At 42.9% G+C, this 27,133-nt stretch overlaps 1 protein-coding gene across 2 annotated transcripts in view; it reads left to right on the top strand.

The window, feature by feature from the left end:
• The first annotated feature begins 6,055 nt into the window (after positions 1–6,055).
• The window catches only part of ttll4 (tubulin tyrosine ligase-like family, member 4), a 37,212-nt gene continuing 16,134 nt past the window's right edge, over positions 6,056–27,133 (top strand). The window contains exons 1-4 of one of the 2 annotated variants that reach the window (XM_080839203.1): positions 6,056–6,166; positions 7,518–9,040; positions 11,419–11,504; positions 23,963–24,026. In XM_080839203.1, coding sequence (XP_080695329.1) covers positions 7,605–9,040; positions 11,419–11,504; positions 23,963–24,026 — 1,586 coding nt within the window. In that variant the 5' untranslated portion in view covers positions 6,056–6,166; positions 7,518–7,604. Of the gene's footprint in view, positions 6,187–7,517; positions 9,041–11,418; positions 11,505–23,962; positions 24,027–27,133 lie in introns of both variants that reach the window. The other variant, XM_080839204.1, reaches the window with a different exon arrangement.

Genomic DNA, 27,133 nt, shown 5'->3' with positions numbered 1-27,133 from the left:
ATGTATAATCACGATCACAAATAAAGCTTTTGGCCCTAAATTGATCAAATCGGCCTCAAACAGGAAGATGTCAAATGGTGTAACCGGGTACACCATTTGACATTTCAATTTAAAACCAAAATCTGCAGGCATTATTTAGGATGAATATGTCAACACTTAACATTGGTGTGAATATTTAAAGGGCGGGCTTTATACGTTGATGGACAGATGACCAACCAACGCTTGAGTTGATTAGATAGATAGAGATACATCGAACAAAGATGGCGCCGTCTCGGGAGCTTAGTGGGACATATTTTATATGATTTAAGCTATCTACACAACTTTTTTATGTCTACATTGACTCGGTTAGTTGTGTATGTGCAACACGAATGTTGCCAAGGATTGTAGGTCTTAACTGAAGCGCTCTAGACCATTATTAATAGGTTATTGCTAACGTTAGACAAAAAAGCCATTGAAACAAATGGTAGCTAGCTATAGCCTTAGTGCTAATAAGTACGTGAGCAGGCATATCTCACAGATATTGACAGCGCATTCATTTTGAAAGAGGAACAGAGAAACGCGATCAAGGCATTTGTCGATCGAAAATATGTTTTTGCCGTCTTTCTTACGGGATCCGGTAAAAGTTTTAATGTATCAGATGGTCATACTATGTTGCTCTGATTAGTTGTAGGTAGGCCTATCCAATTGACCCTTCCGCGACCACTCCCCAAAACGGTAACTGATCAATCATAGCATAGCAACGGTTACTAAGCTCGGGACCTCAGTCAAGCAAGCCATTTTGATGAATGGAAGTCAATGAGAGAGACGTCTGCTCTAGAAGAGAAAATGAAACATTGCGCTTATGGAGTGTGTAATTCTGACAGCCGATATCCAAAAAGGCTGGAGGGAGGGGTAACATTTTATCCCTTCCCGAAACCCAAGACCCAGAGAGAGAAATGCCTGCTGTGGATCAAACAATGTGGACGACCCCCCCCATCAGCTGAATGTCAGCAACGTCAACAGAAGCACCTACGTTTGTTCCAAGAAGCTATGTCGCTAAAATCTGCCCACTGCATCGAAAACGTGAGAAAACCCTTGCTTAAAATACGATTCAGTTTTACCACCTTACATGTTTGCGTAGTGGCGACTGTGTAGATAATAGAACACATAAACATAGCTGGAATGAACCTGTTAGCCTGTTAGCATTTGTCTGTCTACAAACACGACATGTAATGTCGTGGTTGTAGCCTATATAAGCATATTGCAGACCCTTTTGCCTGCTTCGATCTGAGATCTTGCCGTTTTTCCAAAAAATGCTTGTGATTTCTTTGGGTAGAGCTGAAATTGACACGGTTGAAAACATGTTGCCACGGCATTCATACCAATGCTGAGAACCTGGAAAACGTGAATGCTTGACTGATATAGCAACCGTTGCTAAGGGGGGCGGAGTTTGCGGAAGGGTCCATTGAGCGAAGAGGCATTTTTTTTCCTGGTTTGTTGAAACACGCCCCATAATCACAGCCCAATGGCTCAGCATCAGACTCATATCCTGACTAGAATTATGAGTATGACATCGTCAGGCTAACATTTTATGGTTACACCACATTGACAATTTTACCATTATTTTCTTAATATTCTCACCAAAAGGGATAAAACCAGAACTTTTCGAATTTGGTCTTGAAGAAAATTATGTTTCAAAGTGATTTGATAGATTATTCTCAAATTTTAACACTATTAAATGTATTTCATCCTCATGTTCACAAAAAATTGAGCATCACGTCTTTGACCCAACAACACAGTATTTGATGATAGGGTTTTGATAGAACCTTGATAGATGGTGTTAATGTCCGTTTGACCATCCTATGAGGAGTTATAGATCTTTCTTTCCCCATTCATCCCGATAGCAGCCTGATCTCTCCCATTTATTTAGACAGGAGCCTGATCTCGAAACTTGCTTTTGACTTTGATAGAACCCATCTAATTATGGCGAGTCAAGACTGTACGTGACCAAAGGGCTAGTAATGTTACCTGAAGGAAATCAATTGGGTCCTCAATTGGCTGGAGGTTCTTCATCTCAGCACCTCTGTTCTTTAGCTTAACGATCTCCAGCTCCAGTTCTTTCAGGAGTTCTTCAGCTTGCCTCACCTCTGCATTCTCCTGAGCTCTGATTGACATTTTTTCCTCAATGTATTTTTCCTGCATGAAGCTGATCAGCTCCGTGAAGATCTTCTCTGTGTCCTCAACAGCTAACTGTGCAGACATCTGTTAACAAGACAGTCACTGACATCAGCTCATTGGCATGCAGACAAGTGCCTTGTTGCCACTTTTGAGGAGCCAAACAACACCTTACAACAAAAAGTACCAGAGACACTCATCCTGGCACATGTTCAGGATAAAAAGCGTGTGCGTGCACGAGCATTATGGTCACGCGCAAAGTGTCCCGGTTTTAGGTCCGGGAAATCTGTTCACCTCTTACCCCACAGCATTCAGCCATTTTGGGGTTGCTAGGGGGCAAAAACGACAGTGTGCAACAAACATCCGTTTACATCAGTCATGTGTGATCACCTGCAGATACATCTTTTCCTGTTTCACGTCCTGCACCACCTTCTTCTTCTGCTGGATCAGCATCAGGTTATCCCACTTCATACCCAACAACTTTTTCTATGGATAAATGTAATATATTGTATCGTTAATATCATACCCTTAAGAGATTGCTGTAAACACTGGAAGCCTGTTTTACAGCCCATTTTGTAGCCTATTTCTCTGTTATTGTGGTCCATATGTTATACTGTATATTTTCAGTTTAAGTACATTGAGAGCAACTAAACCCAGAACAAATTCCTTGTATATGAAAATGTACTTGGCCAATAAACATGATTCTGATTCCGATAAATTGAATAGCTAGTCAAACAAGCCTACAAATTAAACGCCACCGCTTTTTTGCGTCAAATTAGCAGTTTTTTGACAGTTACGCCCCCCGTTCCAAAGGTCTTAAAATGCCTCCTTCCTTCCTTCCTATCAAGAGAGCAAGGAGTGTCCCATTGTGCTTAAACCTACAGTTCCGCTTTAGTCAGAGTCCTTGAAATACGTCACATAACGGTCGTTTTTCAAGAGAGGGTCTGAGCTTCCTTGATGCCCTAATGGCGGCATTTATTACCCATAACTCTGTGCGCCATTCCCAACCTGAGCTTTTCGTTTTATTTCGAAAACAATGGCGGACATAATGGTTACGGTGGCTATGATAGCAGAGTCAGAAGACCACAAGGCTACAGACCGTACATGTAAATATCAGCAGTAATTAAACAACTGTACTGATATTAAATGTACTAATAACATGCCATTCTCAAATTAAAGCCAGTGACATGAGTATTTTGGTGGTTATTCACGATGTATACCGACAGTTAGCATACCTAGCTAGCCTAGCTTGGTAGCATTACCATTGGTTCTGAATGGCAGTTATGCTAAGCAGCTGGCCATCCCCCCACCTGGGACTGTACAAAGGGCTATTTCACCACCCGGGAATAGCCCGTTGGTGCACTTTTAATCGGACACTTCTCGCTTGACTAGCGGGGGCAATTATGCCGTGATTGATTAACAAAGAATTGTCTGAATTCGTTAGGGAGGTATACGTCATGTCGATGTCAGTAGCTTATTATGATTGCTCGCTTGCTAACGTGCTTGCTAACGCACAGCGTGACGGCACCACATACTGCAGTCTGACAGAGCGTGCTAGTGCGAGCAGATACGTACACACAGCGTGATGACGCCACATCCTCTCTGATTAGAGTGTCCCGAATGTTGAAAATTAACGGTCTTTTGATCTCTCGTCTCTGACTGGACATCGAGGAGTCGAGGAGTCAAGGAGTCAAGAGGAGGAGTCAAGAGAGCTCTCTTAGGGGCCGATCACACAGGACGCGACTTTTAAAAGCGCGTTGCTAGCAAAACCATTGTTTTCCTATGGTACGGCACGCCTTTCATGTGCACCTTTTAAACGCCGCGCCTCGCGCCTTTCTGGCGGTTTACGGTACGTTCACACACAGACGAACTTCGTGCCGCTCCTATTGGGAATGAATGGAAACGAAATTCCATCTGTTGAGCAAAAAACGCCGCCGCCTGACTATCAAAGTTGACGAACCTTTAACTTTATGCAAATGTGTACCAGGCGGTAACCAATCAGCGCGGCGTGTGTCAGAATTGGAGTTTGACGTTACTGACGTAGTGCAGAAGCCCGGTGAATTCAAAATATTTCATACAAAATGGCGGAGCCTCGCAAGTCCGGATTGGAAAATATTTGATGTGAATCAAGCTGGATACAGGTGTTTACACGACTTTAATATGTCAACATCTGCTCGGTTTGTTGTTTATAAACTATACGAACACTGTCAGGGCAAACTGAATATTGTAGGTCTTAAATTAAGCTCTCGACCGTTATTGTTAGCTTGGTGCTAACGCTTTCATTGAAGATCAATGTAGAAGCTAGCTGCTAATCCTGGGTCCCGGGAGTCTGTTTAACTGGAAATATTTGTATGTGAATAAAGGTGTTTACACGACTTTTATAAGTCTACATCGACTCAGTTTGTTATGTATATACTATACGAACATTGTCAGGGCAAACTGAATATTGTAGGTCTTAAATTAAGCTCCTAACCGTTATGTTAGCTTGCTGCTAACGCTTTGATTGATAATGAATGAAGAAGCTAGCTGCTAAAATGCTATTAGCGCTGCACTGCAGTCGAACTTGCTACATGACACTCGCAAGATGACAACCAAACATATTTTTCTGACCATGCCCCCTGTGTTCCATTTTCCCTACCTACCGTACCTACCGTACCTATACTTATACGCAGTACACAGTACACACTCACTAGGTACGCAGATTCTCAGCAGGTGAGTGCTGCTCCAAATCTAATACTCCGTGGTGCACTTACCGGAAATTACGATCGCGACAAGCCCCGCGTTCGTCTTTTTCGAGCTGAGCGGCTCTGCCTGGGTCCGCCTTTTCCGCTACGTTGACAAGATGGCGGCCGTTGAGAATGGACAGTGTACCCTGCTTCCACACTCAGCGTTTTGACCGTTATGAGTACAGATACGGGTCCTTTGGGTATACTTCTTTTCGACGCGGAAATGGGAAATCGGAAAACGGAACACCCTACATACTCACACTAAGGATGGTAGGTACGGTAGGTAGGGAAAACGGAACAGAGGGCGGGCTTCTGCATTACGTCAGTAACGTCAAACTCCAATTCTGACACACGCCGCGCTGACTGGTTACCGCCTGGTACACATTTGCATAAAGTTAAAGGTTCGTCAACTTTGATAGTCAGGCGGCGGCGTTTTTTGCTCAACAGATGGAATTTTGTTTCCATTCATTCCCAATAGGAGCGGCACGAAGTTCGTCTGTGTGTGAACGTACCGACAGGCGCATAGGCGCTTTTCCCCAGGCGCCTCTTGCCAACGCGCTTTCGATGCGACAGCGCTTATAAAAGTCGCGTCCTCTGTGATCGGGCCCTTAGAATCGGAACGGGGGGACGGTTTTGCCTTTTGACAGTTGGAGTATGCAACATTGCATCCTGGTTCTTTTCAAACACATATGCCGAAGTGAATGCAATGTTGCATACCCCAGAAACAACCATTTGATAATCCCATTTGCCAGTCTTTGTTGTCTCCTCATGATTTAGCCTGAATTACAAATACTTTGTCACAAGGCATATTTAATCTGTCACGAATGTTAGAGCGGAGTATGATATCTGAGTCTGTTACAGATGTGTATTCGATAACTACACAGGGAATTAGGTTAGCTAAAACTGAACCACTTTGTAGGAGGCATATATTTCCTATGTTTCACACACAATACATGGTGTAAACGTCACAAAAAAGTCCTGGTTCAGTTTGTAGGCTGTGAATAAACTTAGGCTCGAGTTTGCAATAATTAGGCTATCCACTGTTAAGTTAAATATTTAACGATGGGATAAGGATATTTCTCACGGCAAGTTGTGGGACGGTGATCACATGTCTATCGGCAAGGGGGAAGGAGAGCGCGCTTGTAAGGGAGAGGTGCCTTTTGGCTGCGCGGTGTGTTGTTGCTAGGGAGCAGCTGGACTACCAGACAGTGAAAGATCAAGAGGTCTTCGCATGGATTATTTTATTTAGAGGTTCTGTTTCGCCAGACAGTTCTCTGATTTGCGAGGTGAGCATCGTGGGGACCAGGTACATTATGAATTTGAATACATTTGTTCAGAAATACTTGCCAGTTAACGCTGTCCTACTCATTAAGTTAAGAGACATTTAAGTAACGTTAGCCATACAGCTCGGGCAACAGATGTTGACTTGCTTGCAATGAACATGTGAATGACTAAGGTTAGCTAGCGAGCTAACTGATCTGTCATAGCTATATGGAGTCCACGCTTTTGCACAAGTTTTGTGCAATGACCAGCAACATTAAAGTTTCACAATTTGCGTTGTAACGGCACAGCTTTTCATCACGACAATATTGAATTGACACAGTCCAGGGGAAATTATCAGCACTGACCGAATTATTAAAGGATATGAATATACAAGAAACCGGGCAGCGTTAACGATATAGGCTACTTGACTTTGCTAAGTTACTTGACTAGCTAGCAATTTCAGGTAACGTTAGCTTACTGTTTTACAATACTTTGTCATGCCGGGAAATAGAATGATATAGCCTGCAAGCCAAATGGCAATGCTGATGGGTCTTACTCTATCGCCTTATCCATCGCATATTATCCATGGACAGGTCATTCAAGTTGTATGTATTTCTTTTCGGAGGTAGCTAGCTTCCAAGCTAGCAAATGCTCCAAACCAGTTGCCAGCTAGCTGGCTATCTTATGTGAGTTGTACACTCACGCCACATGGATAATAGTAAAGGTAATAGCCGTTCTGCTAGGGATGGACTTAGCAAATACCAGGCGAAGGTAGCTGACATTTCACAGCAGTTCATTATTAGCCAGTGAAGCTAACGCTAGCTATAAGGCTAGGATAACGTTGGCCGGTGTTATAAGGGTATTTGGCAGGATGACATGAGGAGTGAAGTAACGTTGCCTCAGGATAGCAGGTAGTTAATACTTTAGCAGCAGAATATGTTCTTGGCATGTTTGTTTGCCAAGTCAACTACTAATTACTACTACAGATGACACATTGCTAGCTAATGTTACCAAGGCCACCCTCGACATGGATAGAAGTTAGCAGCACCCGCGTTTTGGGGGGAATTACAGCTAGCAAGCCATCCAGCCAAACGTGGTCCACTGACTGAATAACCCAAGACCGTTAAAAAACGTAATATTTGTTGCTATCAAATGCTGGATGATCCGTTGCCTTTCATCAGTTTGAGGTTAACCTAAAGTTTGTAAGAAGAACAGTGAAGTTCTGACATAACAGTTGATTTATGTTATATTACAGTTTCAGCTATACGCATTTTTAGACGTGCAGAAAGCAGATTATTGTGGCCATTTGAAAAATATGGATTTGTTTTCAGTGTGCTTGACGTTGTTTTTTATACATATATATATATTTCATAGGTGAAGACGAGTCCCCACCCCCTGCTTCCAAGTTGTCATTTATGTGTGCGCCAACGTTAGTGCCATCCAGGTGTGCCATGGCCATTTATGGCCACCCATGGAGCTGAAGACTTCAGGGGACCACTCCGGCGCAGTCGCAGGCTTTCCCTTCCCCAACCCGGCCTGACCATCCACGCCCAGTCAGCAGCAGTGCATGCTCCCTCCGCCCGTGCCCTACCCGCCTGTGCCCCCCACAGGAAACCCCAGGCCCTGTCTCCCATCCCTGGCCTCTCGCCCCTAAGGGTGGCCCATGACCTGCGCCCCCAGTGTCTCTCAGGGATCCCCACGAACTGCGTTCTCGCATCCTCACCCGGACCCGTCGCCGCACCCCGACCCCTCTGCACGCGCAGTGCCAGTGCAGGTGCCCGCCGCTTCTCGCCCCGCAGTGCCAGGTATGCGAGCGTTGCACCCTCATGTGTCTCCAAGGGCCCAGCCTCGTTCCAGTCTAGTGCCTCCTCATCTCCCTCCTCCTCCTCCTCTCTCCTCCTCTCGTCACAGTGCCACGATCCGTGCCCGCTGGAAGCCCAGCGCCCTTTCTGCCAGCTGGACCCGCTGAGGTTTGGATCGGGCCTGCTAGGCAAGCGGGCCTCCTCCCCGCAGCTGTCCGTCTACCCGACCTGCCCCTCCCCGCCGAAAGCGTCCACATCTCACCGCGGGGTGGTTGTCGTGGTGACCGCTGAAAAGGCCAGAATGCCCACCAACCAGTCATCCCCCTGGAGCAGTGCCAAGCTTAAGGATGCGGCAAGCGTGGTTAACGGGTTGACGACGCAGCGCCCCAGCAGCGCTGCAGTGCCTTCTTCCCATGCCCGTGCGCTGCCCAACGACCCCCCCAAGAAGCTGCCCTGTGTCCCCCCCCCAAACCGCCTCAGAGGGGGCGACAAGGGGGACGGGCGGACGGAGGCAAAGGTCCCAAGCCCGCTAGCCACCGTGCCTTCAGAGGAGAAGACTGGCGGTGTGCTGCTCAGCCGTGTGCAGAATGGGGGCGAGGGTCCGAGGGCCGCACACATGCCCCTGCGGGCTCAGAAGGTCAACTCTGAGGTCAAGCTGACGGCCGCCGTTCGCAAGCTCGTGAGGACCAGTAGCGCTCACTCCGGCAGGGCACTCAACAGCTACGCCGCCGGGTCAGCCGGCGCCATGGCAACCGCCAGAGTGACCTCCCCCAGGAAGACGCTGGCGAAGGTGGAACTGCCCCTCCGCAGCCTTACCCAAAGGGAGGGGGAGCCGGCCTGCGTGGCCCTTCAGCACCCCATCGGCCCCTGTGCCTCCTCCTCCTCCTCCCCCTGCGCCTCCTCTGCCCACCACTGTGCCATTCCAGGGGAGACGTCTCCAGGGCCGCCTCTCCCTGCACCCTCTGTTTACTCAGTCACCTCTGACCTCTCCGCCATACACCTGACCAGGAAGGGCGGTGCCCAGGGATTCCCCGACGAGAGCGTCCCAATCGGGCAGGATGCTGCAGAGAACCAGTCTGAGCTGGAGCCCAAAGGGTGAGCAGTTGGCCACACACACACACACTCACTTCCACACACATACTTACACACACATACTTACACACTCCTTTGCAGTACATATGAACACAAACAATACATTGAGTTCAGGCCATATCATTCTGCCCTGGGTACTGTTCGGCGACGCTCACTAAGCGGTTTAGCGAGCTAAATTCCAGGCTAAAAAAAGACAACACCGCTTTAGCCAGTTCGGCGAAGCTAATAACCATGGTAACCAATCGCTTAGCACTAGCCTGCTCCAGGGCAGGCTAACCAAAGTTTAGCTGGCTAAACTTGCCACACCCACGCCAAAAGGAGGGATCCCATTGACAAGGAGTCATAAAGTTTGATTAGCGTAGGAAAAGTTCTTTGCGATCGCCAAGAAGATCCATCATGATGAGTTCTTGTATGAGCGCTACCGATCCACCCGACAAGGAATAATTAATTTAGAAGACCTTCTCGAGTCATTTATTGCATACACCACCGTAGATCATTGCATGTCTTCACTTTTTGTAATGTCGGCGATGCACTCATAATTATATGACATTGGTAGCCTACAGTTGATAAACCCGAAATAACTTTCATTCGCAGCCTGAGACTTGATTTGCACATGAATAGCCTACTAACGTTTTCTTTGATCCCAGGAAATTTGAGCATATAACCCATCTCCATTACGGAGATATTGCCGAAAGTTGTTTAAGATCTTGTCCCACAATCACGATGTTATTAACCATACGTTATCAACAAATGCAACTTACATCCTTGCAAACGTATAGTTTTTAGTTTTTGTGCAGTAGCCTAGTTAATAAAGTCTACCTCAGTCTACTTCACAGCATATATTTTTTGTAGAAAAGGTGGATGCATGATAAGAAGAGAGAAATGCACACAATATATTTTCATGGTTCAATTTATTGAATTTCTTATTAATTCATTTACATTTAGTCATTTCGCAAACGGTTTATTCAAAGCAATTTACAAGGAGATGTAAAACTACGAATTCCAGGGAAGCGGAGGGGTTCGAACTAGCGATCTGTAGCATGTAAACCGTGAGTTCTACCCATTGCACCAGAGTCACATATTAGATATTGGAAAAGATATCACAATTTAGTCAGTCTAAAGACAGTTTCTTATATTGCGGTCACAGAGGAGGCAGTGTTGAATTTTGACATGATTATGGTCTTGAATTCTTCATAACGCGTTCATGGTCATATCCTGCCTTAGCGGAGAAAAACATTTGTCTTTTTCTTTGAGTTTAGACTTTTGTTTGGGAAAAGAAAATCATGGTTTTGGTGATCGACATATCCTGCCTTTTGAAGCAGGACGTGCACGCGCAATTTAGCTGATGATTTTAGCCTGGGATAAATTAACGAGAGGTTCAAATAAATAAGCGCCCGTCGCCAGACGGGCTTGGCCTGTTCTCAATTAGCGAGCTAGTTAATCTCCAGTCGCGAGCTAAATTAATTATCTTAGCTTCAGTTGTACGCCGAACAGGGCCCTGGAGTGTACCAGAGCGCTGTGTTCTGTTTCCAGGTTGTTATCTCTAATCACAAGAACTTGACCCCGTCAGAGATAAACTGAGGCATGACAGTCACTCTCTTTCCCCGTCAGAGATAAACTTGGGCGTGACCCGTCACTCTCTTGCGCTGCGGTCGCGGTGCAGCTGATGTTATATTGAGCTGTTCAAAGAAAACATCCACTCAATCAATGTGTCATGTTAAAGGACTGACCACATGTGTCTGAGTGTTTTGAAATGTGACTCTTGGTTTGTTTATGGACAGAGCAAGCATTTCTGTGTGTTTGTGTGAGGGAGCAAAAGACCCGGTCTGTGTGTGTGTGTGTGTGTGTGTGTGTGTGTGTGTGTGTGTGTGTGTGTGTGTGTGTGTGAGAATCTAAGAGGCGTGTGGGTGTGTTGTCAGCTGTGTCATGGAACACAGTGGACCTGTAGGTGATAAATCCTTACTAAGCCTCCAAGCATGGAGCATTTTAACTGCGTGGTGGAAACCATTAGCAACAGGAATGCAGTTCAGCCAAGCCAACAGTTGTTTACACAATACACACACACACAATTTGACTGTAAACATGACACACACCACACACACCACACACACGCACACACACACACACACACACACACACACACACACACAGATCAGCCAAGCCCACAGTTGTTTGATACACCGCTGAAGTCTGGTCTGAAGGGTTGCCGCCCTGTCAAGTAGTCAGGATCAGACCCCTAAAAGCTTCCATTCATGCTTCCATGTTTTTGTTTTGTTTTGAGCTTGACAACACAACAAAACACACATACTTTAATCATTCTGTAAACATGACACACACACAGTTTGACACATACCTGATTTTATTTTTTGTTGTTCTGGTAGTCAGGAGACTGTTGCCATGCTACAAGATGGGGAGGAGGAGGAGCTTCCTGATGAGCTGGAGGACGACTGCAGTGGTGATGACGATGGTAATGATGTAACGCCACATCCACACACCCCAAAAACACTTAGTCACTTAGCCCCCAGCCTGGAGCACCCTCATCAGTACAACTTAGACCTGAAGTCACCCTCCGCAGTAAGGCAAGGCAAGGCAAATTTATTTATAGAGCACATTTCGTACATTATGCAATTCAATGTGCTTTACATAAACAAACAGTAATAACATTTAAATTGAAACACAGTAAAAGAAACTTAAATAAAAATAAAAAATAAAATAAAAATAATTATGAAAATAAATAAATAAATAAAACATTAAAATCAATAAATTGCAGGTAAGAGACATTATGATTAGCAGCACTAAGAAGCAGCATACCGTAATAAATAGAGAATTTCACATATAGGCTAAAGAGAATAGGTTTGTTTTTAGTCTTGTCTTGAAACTGTCTATGGTGGGGGCAGTTTTGATGTGGTCTGGTAGTAGATTCCAAAGTTTTACTGCATAATAACTGAAGGCTGCTTGACCTTGTTTAGTTTTAACAGTAGGGGCCACCAACAAGATTCTATCCTGGGATCGGAGGGGTCTGGGAGGTACATACGGCTGGAGCATGTCCTTAAAATATAAAGGTCCAAACCCATGCATGGACTTAAAAACAAGTAGCATCACTTTAAAATCAATTCTGTGGCTAACTGGAAGCCAGTGAAGAGATTTCAGTATTGGAGTTATATGTTCTGTTCTCCTGGTTTTGGTAAGAACTCTAGCAGCCGCATTTTGTATTAGCTGGAGCTTTTTAATATGCTTTTTGGGGAGTCCAGTGAAAAGACTATTACAATAGTCAATTCTGCTGGAAATGAATGCATGGACAAGTTTTTCAAGATCAGCCTGTGACATGAAACCTCTTAGTTTTGAAATGTTTTTTAAATGGTAAAAGGCTGATTTAGAGATGGATTTTATATGTTGATTGAATGACAGGTCACTATCTAGAATGACACCCACATTTTTAACAATGGCCTTTGCTTTTAGTCCTTTGGTGTTAAGAAATTCACTGACCTGGTGTCTGTCGCTTACTTTTCCAATGACAATAACTTCTGTTTTGTCACTATTAAGTTGAAGAAAATTAAGACACATCCAGTTATTGACCTGATCTATGCACAGATTAAGGCTAGCTTTACACGACAACGATCTGAACACAAACCGCAAAAGTGGCGTTGCGTTCCCACTTTTAATTTCGCGTTTAGACGAGAGTCTTTGGGTGGAAATCTGCATGCAGACGGTGACGCAAAAGTGTGTGAAATTGAACTTAACCGGTGTACACGTGGAGGTACTGCAGGATGTATATGTGTCCATTCTATTCCACTATGGCTATTTTAACGCGATTGGGAGCTTATTTATGTATTCATTCACTTACATTTGCAGTGTTCGTGTACATTTACATTTAGTCATTTAGCAGACGCCTTTGGCCAAAGCGACGTAGGCTACAAGGGATAGAACAGTCTAGCTACGAGACCTAGTGTAATTAATGCGCCTTCTCTGTTCTGTTTTATCTGTGATTACTCGGCTTATTTGCTGAAATGACTCCTGGATAGATATCAAGGCAGCTTGAATCTCCGAGTAATGGAAATAATCTGACATGTTTGTTGTTGTTTGGCTGTACTGCACATGATGTCAACGCGTATGCGAGGATAGCCAGCGTGAGCAGCTCAGAGCACACTTTTGCGTTTTCAACCCTTTAGACGGGAACGTGACGGTGGAGCGTTTTTAAGATTTCCACTCTGGAGGGTGGGTTCATTTCTTTGCGTTTTCAAGCCCCAAAAACGCTGTCGCCGTCTAAACGAAAGGCACATCTGATAAAATATTTTGTCGTTTTCACCCGGGAGCGTTGTCGTGTAAAGCCACCCTAAGTGATTCTAGTGGGCTAAGGTCATTGGGAGAAATTGCTAAGTATAATCGAGTGTCGTCAGCATAGCTATGGTATGAAATCTGATGTTGTTTGATAATTTGCCCGAGTGGGAGCATATACAAATTGAACAACAGGGGGCCTAGGATCGATCCTTGGGGAACACCACAGTTTAAGGGGATGGATGAGGACGTGTAATTGCCAATACTGACGTAGAAACTTCTGTCTTTGAGGTAGGATTTGAGCCAGTCAATCACTGTGCCCCTCAGACCAACCAGGTGCTCAAGCCTGTGGAGCAGTATTGCATGATCAACTGTGTCAAATGCAGCACTTAAGTCTAATAATACCAGAGCAGTTGTTTTCCCACAGTCAGTACTTAGCCTTATATCATTGAGTACCTTAACAAGGGCGGTTTCTGTGCTGTGATAGGTTCGGAAACCAGACTGAAATGGGTCTAGACATGAATTGTCAGTTAAAAACTCAGTTAGTTGGTTAAAAACTATCCTTTCAATTATTTTGCTAATGAAAGGCAAGTTAGATATGGGCCTGTAGTTGTTATATATAGAGGTATCCAGATTCCTTTTTTTAATAAGGGGTTTTACAATGGCTGTTTTTAGGGACTTTGGGAAAATGCCAGATTGAAGAGATGTATTCACTAGTTTCAGTACATCTGTGATTAGGAGATGGAAGACAGATTTAAAGAACTGAGTTGGCAGAACATCCAAACTGCAAGTTGATGAATTCAGAGCTTGTACAGTTTTTAGAAGGATTGTACTGTCTATAAAAGAAAATTCTGACATTACATTGTTTGGTATTCCTTCTATGGGTCCAGGCTTTGTAAGGTTTGTACATGATATGCTAGCTCTTATATTGTAAATCTTATTATTAAAGAAAGCTGCAAAGTCATTGCAGGCTTCAGTAGAGATAAACTCACTGGGAAACTGAAAGACAGGAGATGTAAGTTTTTCCACAATTGAAAATAGCACCTTGGAGTTGTTAATATTTCTACTGATGGTGTTTGAGAAGAAGGATTTCCTAGCCTTGTATATTTCAGAATTATACTTGTGGAGTGTTTCTTTGTAGATGCAATAGTGGATTGTGAGTTTTTGTTTCCGCCATTTCCTCTCAGTTTTCCTGCATTCTCTTTTAAGGGATTTGACTATGGGGTTTAGTAGCCATGGAGCTTTGCTTTTGTTGGTGATTTTTTTTATTTTCACAGGGGCAACATGGTCCATGACATGTGTCATTTGTGAAATAAAGGTGTCCATTAAACAATCTGTTAGATTTGACTGCTGCTCAGGGACAGGCAAGGGTTCAAACGTGCGAATAGATGATAGTGTTGACTCAAATAGAGTAGCTGTGTTCTCATTGATGATACGCTTTTCAATCGTCATCTGATTGGTATGGATAGGAAAAGGCATAGATACATCAAAGAATACACAGAAATGGTCTGACAATGCTACATCTTTCACACATACAGATGCAGAAAGGCCCCTTGTAATAACAAGATCTAGAGTGTGTCCCAGAGAGTGAGTTGGCCCCTGCACATGTTGAGTAAGACTAAAAGTGTCTGTTAGGGCAATAAAGTCTTCAGTGTACTTATTGTCTATGTTGTCTATATGCAGGTTAAAATCACCTGTTAAAATGATATAATCAAATTCAATGCAAATGACTGATAAGAGTTCGCTGAATTCCTCAAGAAAAATACTAATAGACTGTCTGGGAGGCAGTGTTGTATAAAGTACTCAAAAGCCATACTTGAGTAAAAGTACAGATACGTTACTGGAAAATTACTCAAGTAAAAGTAAAAGTCACCTTTTAGAGTATTACTTAAGTAAAAGTATTAAAGTATCTGATCTTTACTGTACTTAAGTATCAAAAGTAATTTTCTGATATTAAATGTACTTAAGTATTGAAAGTAAAAGTAAAAAGTAAAAAAAAAAAGTAAATGCTGTTAATAAAAAAAACAAAGGGTCAGAATTTTGAGAATAATGAAGTTTATTCAGACTAAAACGAGCAAACTTATAAACATGGGCTGATTTGAACCCCACTCCCTACTCAATAGGCTACATCGACAAAGACAAACACATAGCTACTGTATGTCTGCAAATTAAGCTGCTTATATATCTAGATAGCGATCTACACTTTTGCTAGGTGGTAACTAACTATCTAGTTAAGATAACATCCACAAACAGTTATGGTTAATGCCAACTGGTATTATTAACACTCTCTTCAACAAATGTGTTAATGTTAAAATCAAAATGTTGACGTCAAAATGTTAATGTTACCGTCTGATATTGCACGCCGAGCTATTCCCTGATTGACACCTGTATGCTATTGCTTTGATTATTGCTGTGTCCCCTTTGTTGTTGATCTTAATGTTTTTGATATGTTCTTCCACTGAATATTGCAGTCCATTTTGCCTTGATCTGGAGGATATCGCGGATATATTACTCCAAAAAGAATCACTAACACTGACAGATATAGCGCGGCTTGTCCTCGTCGTAGCCATGCCTTTGGGTACAGTCCTCCAACTTTTAGCTGACGTAGCAACGGTAACTAAGGGGGCTTTTGTGAACGGAAAAATCGCATTAACGTGAGCTAGGACAGCTGATTCGCCAAACCTGCTTGGAGTCTGTTCTACCACAGTCCCCGACTTTGGTCTCGTGATTATAATTTTTTCTAAAGATGATTCGATTTTGTAACGAGTAACGAAGGTTTCAGGGGAAATGTATCGGAGTAAAAGTATCAGTTTTCTTTGCAAAATGTAGCGAAGTAAAAGTAAAAGTCATCAGAAATATAAGTAGTAAAGTAAAGTACAGATATAAAAAAAAACTACTTAAGTACAGTAACGAAGTATTTCTACTTCGTTACTATACAACACTGCTGGGAGGTCTATAGATAGTCAGTAAGAGAGTCTGAGGGGTGGTTTTTAAGAGAGCACATAGATACTCAAATGACTTAAATTCACCGAATGACATATGTTTATACTGAAACAAAGCTTTAAACAGGAAGGCTATTCCTCCTCCTTTTTTGTTTGTTCTGGTAGCATTCAAAAACTCGAAATCAGGGGGGGCAGATTCAATGAGCACAGTGTCACAGTTTGTTTGATCAAGCCAAGTTTCTGTCAGAAATAAAAAATCCAATTTGTTGGAACAAATAAGATCATTAATTAGGAAAGACTTTCCTGAAAGAGATCTAACATTAAAGAGTGCAAACTTTGCCATGAATGGTGTGCCAGAATTAACTAAAGGGAGTTTCTGGGGTTTCAGTGCCACTACGTGTGATTTAGGTGGTCTATCTGATATAGGCTTATTAATGTCCCTCTTTCTTGAGGGAGTGGAACTAGCTGCAACGTTCTGAGGTTGTCTAGATACAGATACATTATTTGACTGATTTACCCCATAGGCTCGATGTAATCGATTCTTCCTATTCGTTGTCAGAACAGGAATGGGAAAGTTTGTTTTCCGTTGATCTGGAGTAGCTGAAGCGACAGCAGCATTCAGTCCATTGCAATAAAAGCGAAGCATCGGTAGTGTAGGGAGTTGGTGTCCTATAACCGAGATCTCAGCCACCGTAGACGGCGAGTTGATCAAATCAGTCCGTGGACAGCCAGAGTACGGCATCACAGGCAGCTCAGGGTGGATGTGCTGCGCCGAAGCATCGAGTGTCGCGACCCATGGTGATGATGTGACCTTCTCCGCTGTTCCATCGAAGTCTTCCAAGGGCAAGGAGGCTAGTACACGGTGATCAACTCGTCGATCAGGGTTCACTTCACAGCGGTTAGCAGACCAGAGAGAGGGAATCGCCTTGTTGGTAATCTTGTTAAGACAGGATCCGCGGTGGATATATTTCCGGCGTCGGAGAATGTCACGTTGGAATAGGAGCTCTGCAGGAGGCTCAAAGTTTCCCCATAAACTGTAAAGTTCACTGGGTGTGTATTGCTGCCTCATCCCCAGGCTAATCCAGTCAATGTTGCTGTTGGCAATGGTCTATTTCGGTCAAACTTCTCATGCGTCCACCAATTTCAGAAGCGCAGGTCAGCGCAGCGACTCCAGCCGAAACGCAAAACAAGTAAACTAAAAAATAACTAATAGGGAAAAGTGACTATATATATAACTGTTGCACTTAGCTAAACTACTAAACTAAAAATCTAACAAAATATCAAAGGCATTCGTAAAAAATATTAAAAATACTGAATAAAAACAACCCAGACGGAGCGGCGTTTGACTCGCCAGCGTCCCCGTTACTAGGCAGTAGACTCTCATCAGTACATTCAGGGCTTGACAGTGCGACTGATCTGGTCGCACATGCGACTGGAATTTTGGCCGTGCGACTTGATTTGAAATCACAGTCGCACGTGTGCGCCTATAGGAATAGGCAAAAATTGCGGGTTTCAGGGTGTTTTTTCCCCCCACTAATTTTCCAAGAAGAACTGATTTTGACTTGACAACAATATTAATTTGGACTAGCAACGTTAATCTGTGATATTATTGTAGACGGGATTAATGTGATAAAATATTTTAACGAAGGTAACGCAACTTTATTTACTTTCGGTTTGCGTTGACACGACATTAAACCGCCGCGTGCCTGCAGTCTTTTAGACAGGAGATAACGAAGGGGTAGTGGAAGATGGGGAGAGCTGAGCGGAAAGTTAAATAAGATTTGTTTTTTTTATGAAGTTTGAGCCCAGGGCGCAGTGTGTTGAGTGCGTTTTAAAGCTGTCTAATGAGGCGCTCAAATCTGAATCGACATTTGGAGACGCGACATCCAGCACTCACGTAGAGAACCAGGTCCTGGAAAGGATGAAAGGCAGCCCGTTCCTTTTAAAACAAGTTAGACGAGTCGACGGACGTAGGGCTGGGCGATAAAACGATACAAATTATTATCGCGATAATGACTTCCCTCGATAAAGCTATCGTAACATTAATTCTTTTTTTCGATAATGTCGATAGAGAATTAGGAGAATTAGGAACAGCAGTCCATTTAATTTCTGTGATGCAGCAGGAAGTTGCAGAGCAATGGTAATTCAGGGTGGCCGCGGGGCATTAAAAAGTCTTAAATCGCTGCGTTGTCTATGGTTAGGTCAGAGTGTAGACTACTGCGCAGCTAATGTGTCTACATACATGACTAGATAGCCTACTAGCTGGCTAGCCTGCTAGCTCTCTAGTCCTGTCAGCACTGTTTCCACACGCTACACCACGCCCCCTAGCAATGTAATAATTTTACCATACAACGAACCAACAGTTTATGGAAATTAAACGGTGGTCACTTAAACATATTCATCACAGTGTGAGACAGAAAAAAAAATAACGTTACCACTTATTAGCCAGCTGTGCTGTAATCTGCTGTTGCTCTGATCTTGGGAGGTGGTCTACCTGTTGCTTTGATCGCTAACTTGCCAATGTAACTCAATCCCTGGAATACTTTGAGTAGTAAAACATGAACAATGTCCTATGTTTCCATTGTGCACTTTATTCGCAAATGTTATTTTCTTGCTGTCGTTCAAAATGATCAGAACTTCTTGCGTTGTTAGGGCTGAATCTCGTAGCCTAGACTCGAGGCAAAGCTGCCAAGCGTCACGCTTTGAGTGTGACAGTCACGCAATTTGACCCATTCCCACACCACATGCCACACTTGACATTTCTCACGCTTATTTCCCCTTTCAATACTCTCAATTTTTTTTCTCCATGATATTAAACTTTGGTCCTTGCGGTTTCGAGTCACTCTGATTGACTGACCGAGATAACCAATCCGTCAGTCCTTTGTGCCTAAATCTAACCAACCACGGAAGGCACCACGCAATATAAACCAATCAGAAGCAACGTAAGGCGGGTCTTGAAACCCACTCGACTTTTCCCCGCTTTCTAAAAGAAGTACGTAACTCAATCGTGTTCACTGTTGATTTGCTGTTTCTCCTAGACGAACCGGTTATTATCAGACATCAGTTTGTTTACTTGGAAAGATAACTGTATATTTCCACTTTTGATTTGTTTTGAATTTGAGAAATGTTGGGAGTTTACAATAAAAAAGAGACATTGAAACCTTTGGTTTGTACAGGCGTTCTTGTCTGAAGCAAATGAAACAGACTTAATTTATATCGTCTTATATCGTTATCGAATGAAAATATAAATATCTATCGTGATAATTTTTTACCCATATCGCCCAGCCCTAGACGGACGTCAGTAAAGCTGCATTAGTGCTGTTTTTTGTGCGTTATTATTGGAGTGTTATTCTCCAAGAGGACATGCCTTTCTGTGGAGAGCTACCAATTCAAACTACTGCCCAGGAAGTGCTATTTATGTTGATAATAGATTGCAGCCACATATTTAAATAATTTTTCCAATTATTTGAATCCTTATATTGAACATGATTTGAACCTATTTGTTTGCATGTCTGAAGCATCACCTATTTTAATTAGACCTAGCTGAGTGAGTGGTCTTGTTTGCATGTTTTATCACTTGATTTGAGTGCATGCTATCTTTTGGGTATATTCTGGTGTTATTTCCTTGCTTGTTTGCTGTGCACAAATAGGCCTATGCCTACTGCAAATAAGTTCTGTGTTTGATTTTATGTTGTTTTTTGGTGCACAATACAATTTTGATGCAATATCTAGAGTTAGATTTTATTTTATTAATTTCTAGGCTTCCACCTGTGGCAGGTGCTGATGTTAACTTACGTATTAGAATTAGCAGATTATAGATTAAATTAGCCTAATGGAATATAGATAAACTAAAATAAGCGGAGTGTCTGTTGGGCCCTGACCTGTTACAAATACGAAAGTCGGGCCTCAGAGTCGAAAAGGTTGGGAACCCCTGATCTAAATCACCTTAAATACCATGCAATTCTTTTCCACCTATCAATGTAGGCCTAAGCAAGGTCATGCCTTTCCTTTTATAATCTGTTCAAACATGTTATTCCAGGTTGTTAACATTGATCAATAGTAGTATTACTTGGTTTGGCCAACTTTTTATAGTGGTGTGCCTAAATATTTGCTGGTGCTCCCAATTTTTCTGGGTTAGGAGCACAGTGCTCCTAAGCCAATAAGTTAGTGTCAAGGCCTGACATTAGTACTAGACCCTCATCAGTACATTAGTACTAGACCCTCATCAGTACATTAGTACTAGACCCTCATCAGTACATTAGTACTAGACCCTCATCAGTACATTAGTACTAGACCCTCATCAGTACATTAGTACTAGACCCTCATCAGTACATTAGTACTAGACCCTCATCAGTACATTAGTACTAGACCCTCATCAGTACATTAGTACTAGACCCTCATCAGTACATTAGTACTAGACCCTCATCAGTACATTAGTACTAGACCCTCATCAGTACATTAGTACTAGACCCTCATCAGTACATTAGTACTAGACCCTCATCAGTACATTAGTACTAGACCCTCATCAGTACATTAGTACTAGACCCTCATCAGTACCACAGCTTCATTAATAAAACTCTCAACTCTACCATCTAATCATTGCTAAGCCCTACACCTTTATTGCCACACCATTAAGTCATGTACACCTTTACCCCAATAATTACTAAACCGTTACCACTACTACTGCACCCTCATCATTAGTACACCAACCGAACTACACCCTCATCAGTTGTACATAGGGATGCACCGATCCGATATTTGTATCGGTATCGGTTCCGATATTGAAGACATTTCTAGATCGGGTATCGGTGACAATTTAAAAAAAAAATATATATACAGCCGCGGAAAAAATTAAGAGACCACTTCAAAATGATCAGTTTCTCTGGTTTTACTATTTATTGGTATGTGTTAAAGTAAAATGTACATTTTTGTTTTATTCTATAACCTACTGGCAACATTCCTACCAAATTTCAAATAAAAATATTGTCATTTAGATCATTTATTTGCAGAAAAATGACAATTGGTCAAAATAGCAAAAATGATGCAGTGTCTTCAGATCTCGAATAATGCAAAGAAAACAAGCTCATATTCATTTTTAAACTACACAATACTAATGCTTACACTTAGGAAGAGTTCAGAAATCAATATTTGGTGGAATAACCTTGATTTAAAATCACAACTTTCATGTGTCTTGGCATGCTCTCCACCAGTCTTTCACATTGCCGTTGGGTGACTTTATGCTACTCCTGGCGCAAGAATTCAAGCAGCTCGGCTTCTTTTCATGGCTTGTGACCATCCATCTTCCTCTTGATCACATTTCAGAGGTTTTTTATGGGATTCAGGTCTCGAAATTGGGCTGGCCATGACAGGGTCCTGATCTGGTGGTACTCCATCCACACCTTTACTGGCCTGGCTGTGTGGCATGGAGCATTGCCCTGCTGGAAAAAACATTTCTCAGAGTTGGGGAACATTGTCAGAGCTAAAGGAAGCAAGTTTTTCTTCCGGGACAACGTTGTACTTTGCCTGGCTGAGGTTTGTAAAAGACCATAAGGATTGAAAAAAGCGGACTGGAGGGTCTTCTAGTTCGTCTTCTCTGATGAGTCCAATTTTCAGCTTTGCCCAACACATGGTCGTCTGATGGTTAGACGTAGACCTGGAGAGGCCTACAAGCCAGAGAGTCTTGCCCCTACTGTGAATTCAGACTCATCAGAGAAGACGAACTTAGAAGAACCTCCAGTCCGCTTTTTCAATCCTTATGGTCTTTTACAAACCACAGCCAGGCAAAGTACAACGTTGTCCCGGAAGAAAAACTTGCTTCCTTTTGCTCTGACAATGTTCCCCAACTCTGAGAAGTGTTTTTTCCAGCAGGGCAATGCTCCATGCCACACAGCCAGGCCAGTAATGGTGTGGATGGAGTACCACCAGATCAGGACCCTGTCATGGCCAGCCCAATTTCGAGACCCGAATCCCATAAAAAACCTCTGAAATGTGATCAAGAGGAAGATGGATGGTCACAAGCCATGAAAAGAAGCCGAGCTGCTTGAATTCTTGCGCCAGGAGTAGCATAAAGTCACCCAACGGCAATGTGAAAGACTGGTGGAGAGCATGCCAAGACACATGAAAGTTGTGATTTTAAGTCAAGGTTATTCCACCAAATATTGATTTCTGAACTCTTCCTAAGTGTAAGCATTAGTATTGTGTAGTTTAAAAATGAATATGAGCTTGTTTTCTTTGCATTATTCGAGATCTGAAGACACTGCATCATTTTTGCTATTTTGACCAATTGTCATTTTTCTGCAAATAAATGATCTAAATGACAATATTTGTATTTGAAATTTGGTAGGAATGTTGCCAGTAGGTTATAGAATAAAACTAAAATGTACATTTTACTTTAACACATACCAATAAATAGTAAAACCAGAGAAACTGATAATTTTGAAGTGGTCTCTTAATTTTTTCCGCGGCTGTATATATATATATATATATATTTTATTTTTTTATGTTTATGTATATAGGTAGTATATTATGAGTGCACGTTGCTATTAGTAGCGATTAGCATGCTAAGCGGAGATTTATAAATGTCCTGATGTTGATTAGCTGTAATAGAGATGGGTTCATCCTGTTAAGATTTCGACTGGATGAGCTATGAATGATATTCATGTTGCCTTGTGTAGTGTCCACAATTATATGTATCGAGTAATATTAGTTGTGTAATTGTTATCGTGTAGCAATAACTAAGTAATTCAGTGCAGTGCTAATTAGTCCCCATTCTCATTGCAGACACACACATATGTAGGATCACATGCATCGTCATGTAATGGAAATTGATGAATGCACATTAAAGGGAGATAAAGAATACTGCTTTGGTAATCGTGGGTCTTTTAACAGACTAACCCAGCAAATACATTGACAGGTCACCATGCTGAGCCTCTACAATGTAACGTAAAAGTTGACGCTAGCGGATATATGATTGCTAACTAATATGAACGCTAGCGCTAGTTAGAACATACATTATTTGTGATAATTTTAAGCCTATGTTATGAATTGATAGTGATGACTAGACATGATGTTAAGTAGCAAATGAGCAAAAAATGCACCAAGATCTCATGTCATGCACTCCTCATTTCTCCCTCTCGCACGTGTGGTCACACACATACACACAGTTACCATAGTTTTGCGCTGTTTTTTTTATATCGGTATCGGATCGGCATCGGCCGATACTAAACCTCAGATATCGGTATCGGAGGTGAAAAAAGCGGATCGGTGCATCCCTAGTTGTACACCAACCTTAACTACTACACCCTCATCAGTAGTACACCAACCAATCTACACCCTCATCAGTTGTACACCAACCTTAACTACACCATAATAAGAGACCTACACTCTCATTACCACACACTTGGTAACAGGCAAGCCACAGGCTTGAGATGCTAATGAAATGCTGGTATTGCATGTGTGTCATGGGTGATTGTTTTGTAACAGAAGTTATTGTGCTTTTTAGTGTAGTGACGTGTTTGTGTGTGTGTGATATCACAGCATTATAGATCACAGGATTATCGTGATCTTTAGTGCGGCATATTTCCATGATATACAATGCTGTGATATTATTGTGCTATTTTAATGTTGCAGTATTGTTGTGTTCTGTTTTATTTTGATGATCTGATTGTGATCTTTAATGCTGTGACCTTGCTGTGACCTTACTGTGTAGATGGGTCTGACTGCTGCTCCATGAACACTGATGGTGCGTTGGACACCCCTGAGGAAGCTCTAAGGTAAATATGGGTTTAGATTATCATGTCATATCCTGTGGAGGACAAACAGGCTTTGCTGTTGTGATCTTGTAGTCTGGTGCCGGCAGTCCTGTATGTCTGAAGACAACCGCTGTGAACTGAGGATCAAATGTGTGTTTATGATGTTTAAATTGTGTAAACACACCAAAGGAAGGGGGTGAAAGGAGGATTGAAAGTATTTTTTTGATAAAATATAAATAAAGAAGGTAGGTGTAGCCTTGTTAGTGTTCAGTTTTGTCTCTCCTTGTGTCTTGCACTCTCATGTCATGTTGCTGCGCTTAAGCAACCTCTTGAGCCAAGTAGCATCCCTGGGCCTCATGTAGCTCATGTCTTGCTGAACCTTACAAGCTTGTTGAACACACTTCTGTGGTCTGTGTGCGTGTGCGTGTGTGTGTGGTGTGCCTGCCTGAATGTGTATGCTTGATGAGCTTGTTGATCACACTTCTGTGCCACATGACTATTGCTTTATGGCTTTGCAGTCGTCATTTTGAAGTTATTTTCACTGAGGAAGACTTCTAAGGCCTATAACCTCCTCCTGTTCAGTGTTCTCCTGTCCTTTCTGTGGTCTCTCCTTGTTTTCTGTCTTGAGCTGGTGAACGTTTAGAAACGCAATTTACTGTATTTCCACCTCCATTTTATGGCAAATGTTGGAGTGCTGTAGCCTAGAATAAAGTGGTATTTATACTGCATTAGTCTGAAACAGTGGAGTTTAGAAAAGTTAATGAAAAGTCCACTTTTAGTCATACGACTATATTGTTATTTAACAATATAGTCGTATGACTAAAAGTGGACTTTTAATTTACTTTTCTAAACTCCACTGTTTCAGAGGGTAAAATAAGAGTGATTGATTGAGTTTGGTGACTTTCTCTCTTTCTCACAAACACACACACACACACACACACACACACACACACACACACACACACACACACACTTTCCACCTGCTATAACTGGACTATTCCAGTCTCTGACGACACCTGATGCCCTCCTTCACACCTGTCAGCTGATGTTGCCGTGGCAATGGCATTAGCTGAGGAGGGCGTGCTTTGTTGCCGTGGCGTTCTGGCGCCTGCGACGCGTGAATGGCCGGAACACACAGAGGCCAGTAGAAAGCTCTCCCAATTGTGCGGCCCCCGATGGAAGCGGAGAGCAGCCACTACGCCAGCCGGGGCAGTGTGTGGGCGGGGGAGGGGGGGTGGCATGGAGTCCAAAGCCTCATTGTTACCTCCACTCCCCCCCCGACCCCACCCCCCCTCCAGAACACCTGCTCACACCCCACACCCCTCTTCTCCCAGCTGATCCATTTAGTTTCTATGAAGTTTTCTATTTGTTTGTTTGTTTGTTTGTTTGTTTGTTGTACTCAAAGCAAAGAGAGTGAGTGAGAGGACTGAGTAGAGGGGCAATGTGAGTCACGGTCACTGTCAATACAGCTCAGTGGTTTAAAACCAGCTGGCAGACCAGGGGACGCTTTTCTACATGACCGTCATGTGAGTTATACCTTGTGTGTGTGTGTGTGTGTGTGTGTGTGTGTGTGTGTGTGAGCAAGGGGGGGTCGGGGGGGGGGGAGGGGGAAGCAAGTCTTGATTCTGAATCGTGTGAAATCACTCCGTCAGCTGAATTGAGAAATTCAAGTAGGAGACTTTTGGCAGGAGGAGTGTGAGCATGTTCGATAGTGTGTGCGGGTGCGTGCTTGTGTGTCAGGTGTTGTACTTATAGGATGGAGAGTGTGTGTGTGTGTGTGTGTGTGTGTGTGTGTGTGTGTGTGTGTGTGTGTGTGATTTTGTGGTTGTTTGATGCTGTTTCAGTTGGTGTGTGTGTACACTATAGTGCTTGTGGCTGTCTGTTTTGGGAGTTTTGACACGATCAGACCGATGTGCGGCTTCAGGAGAAGAGGTTCCCGTTAAGCGCCTCACAGACCTGTGTTTGGTGGAGGGTCCTGGGAGGAAGAGACCCGGGACATATGATTCCTAATCTAGTCTAGTCCCAGGGGGCGGAGTAATCCCCAATTATGTATTAACCCCATGGTTGATTATATATTGATTGATTGATTATATTTGATTGTTGTATCAGTAAGGTAGTTGGTTATAATGTGTTGGGGTTGGGGGTAGGGGGGCTGGGTGGTGTCATTTCCACAGCACTGTACCTCACAGGGAGGATCAACATCACATTTACACCCTTCAGCACACATCATCAACAACAACAACAACAACAACAACAACAACAGACAGAACTGGCACACAACGGCACACAACAATGACCGTACAGTGAAGTGGCAGCTGAGTCGGGTGTAATGTCCTGTCCTTCCAGTTTACCTCTGAGAGGTTGTGTGTGTGTGTGTCATCTTGGCAGCGGTGTTTGTTGAGCTCAGAGATGTTGTGTGTGTGTGTGTGTGTGTGTGTCATCTTGGCAACAGTGTTAGTTTCTATGTAACTTCGTGTGTGCTGGTTGCGTTTATTGTCCATTGTGTGTCTATTTGAAGCTGTGAACCATTTGACTGGGTTCCTATAGTTTTCTTGACATTGTGATGAAGGTGGTTACACTAACACCACTGGGTGAAGTGGGCTGGGCCGCCGTGTTCTGATCATCCAGAACGGAAGGGTCATCTGTGGGAAGGGCAAGCACGGCTGGTTGCTCAGTTCTTTCAGTGATGGCGGAATGGTGAAGGGTTCATCCCAGTGCACACCATTACTCCCTCTAGTGGTGTACTCTAGAACTACAGCCTATATTAGGAACCGCTAATACGGTAACATTCCCACAATGCAGGGTAACCTTTTGTCATACACACACACTCTCCCTCTTTCTTTCTTTTTATCTTCCTTTCTCTTTCCTTTTTTTTCTTTTGCTCTTTCCTTCCTTTCTCTCTTTCATTTTCTTTTCGTTCTTTTCTTTTTTATCTTTCTTTCTTTCTTTTTCTTTCTTTTTGTCTTCCTTTCTCTTTCCTTTTTTTTCTTTCTCTATTTCCTTCCTTTCTTTCTCTCATTTTATTTCTTTCCTTAATTTCTTATTTTTATATATTTGTCTTCTTCTTTTAATTCTCTCTTTTCTCTCCCATTCTTTCCTTTTTTTATTTCTTTCTTTCTCTTTCCTTC

The sequence above is a fragment of the Sprattus sprattus genome, assembly GCF_963457725.1.
Source record: "Sprattus sprattus genome assembly, chromosome: 5".
In the NCBI taxonomy this organism is placed as follows: Eukaryota; Metazoa; Chordata; class Actinopteri; order Clupeiformes; family Clupeidae; genus Sprattus; species Sprattus sprattus.
This window is presented reverse-complemented; position numbering and strand designations above follow the sequence as displayed.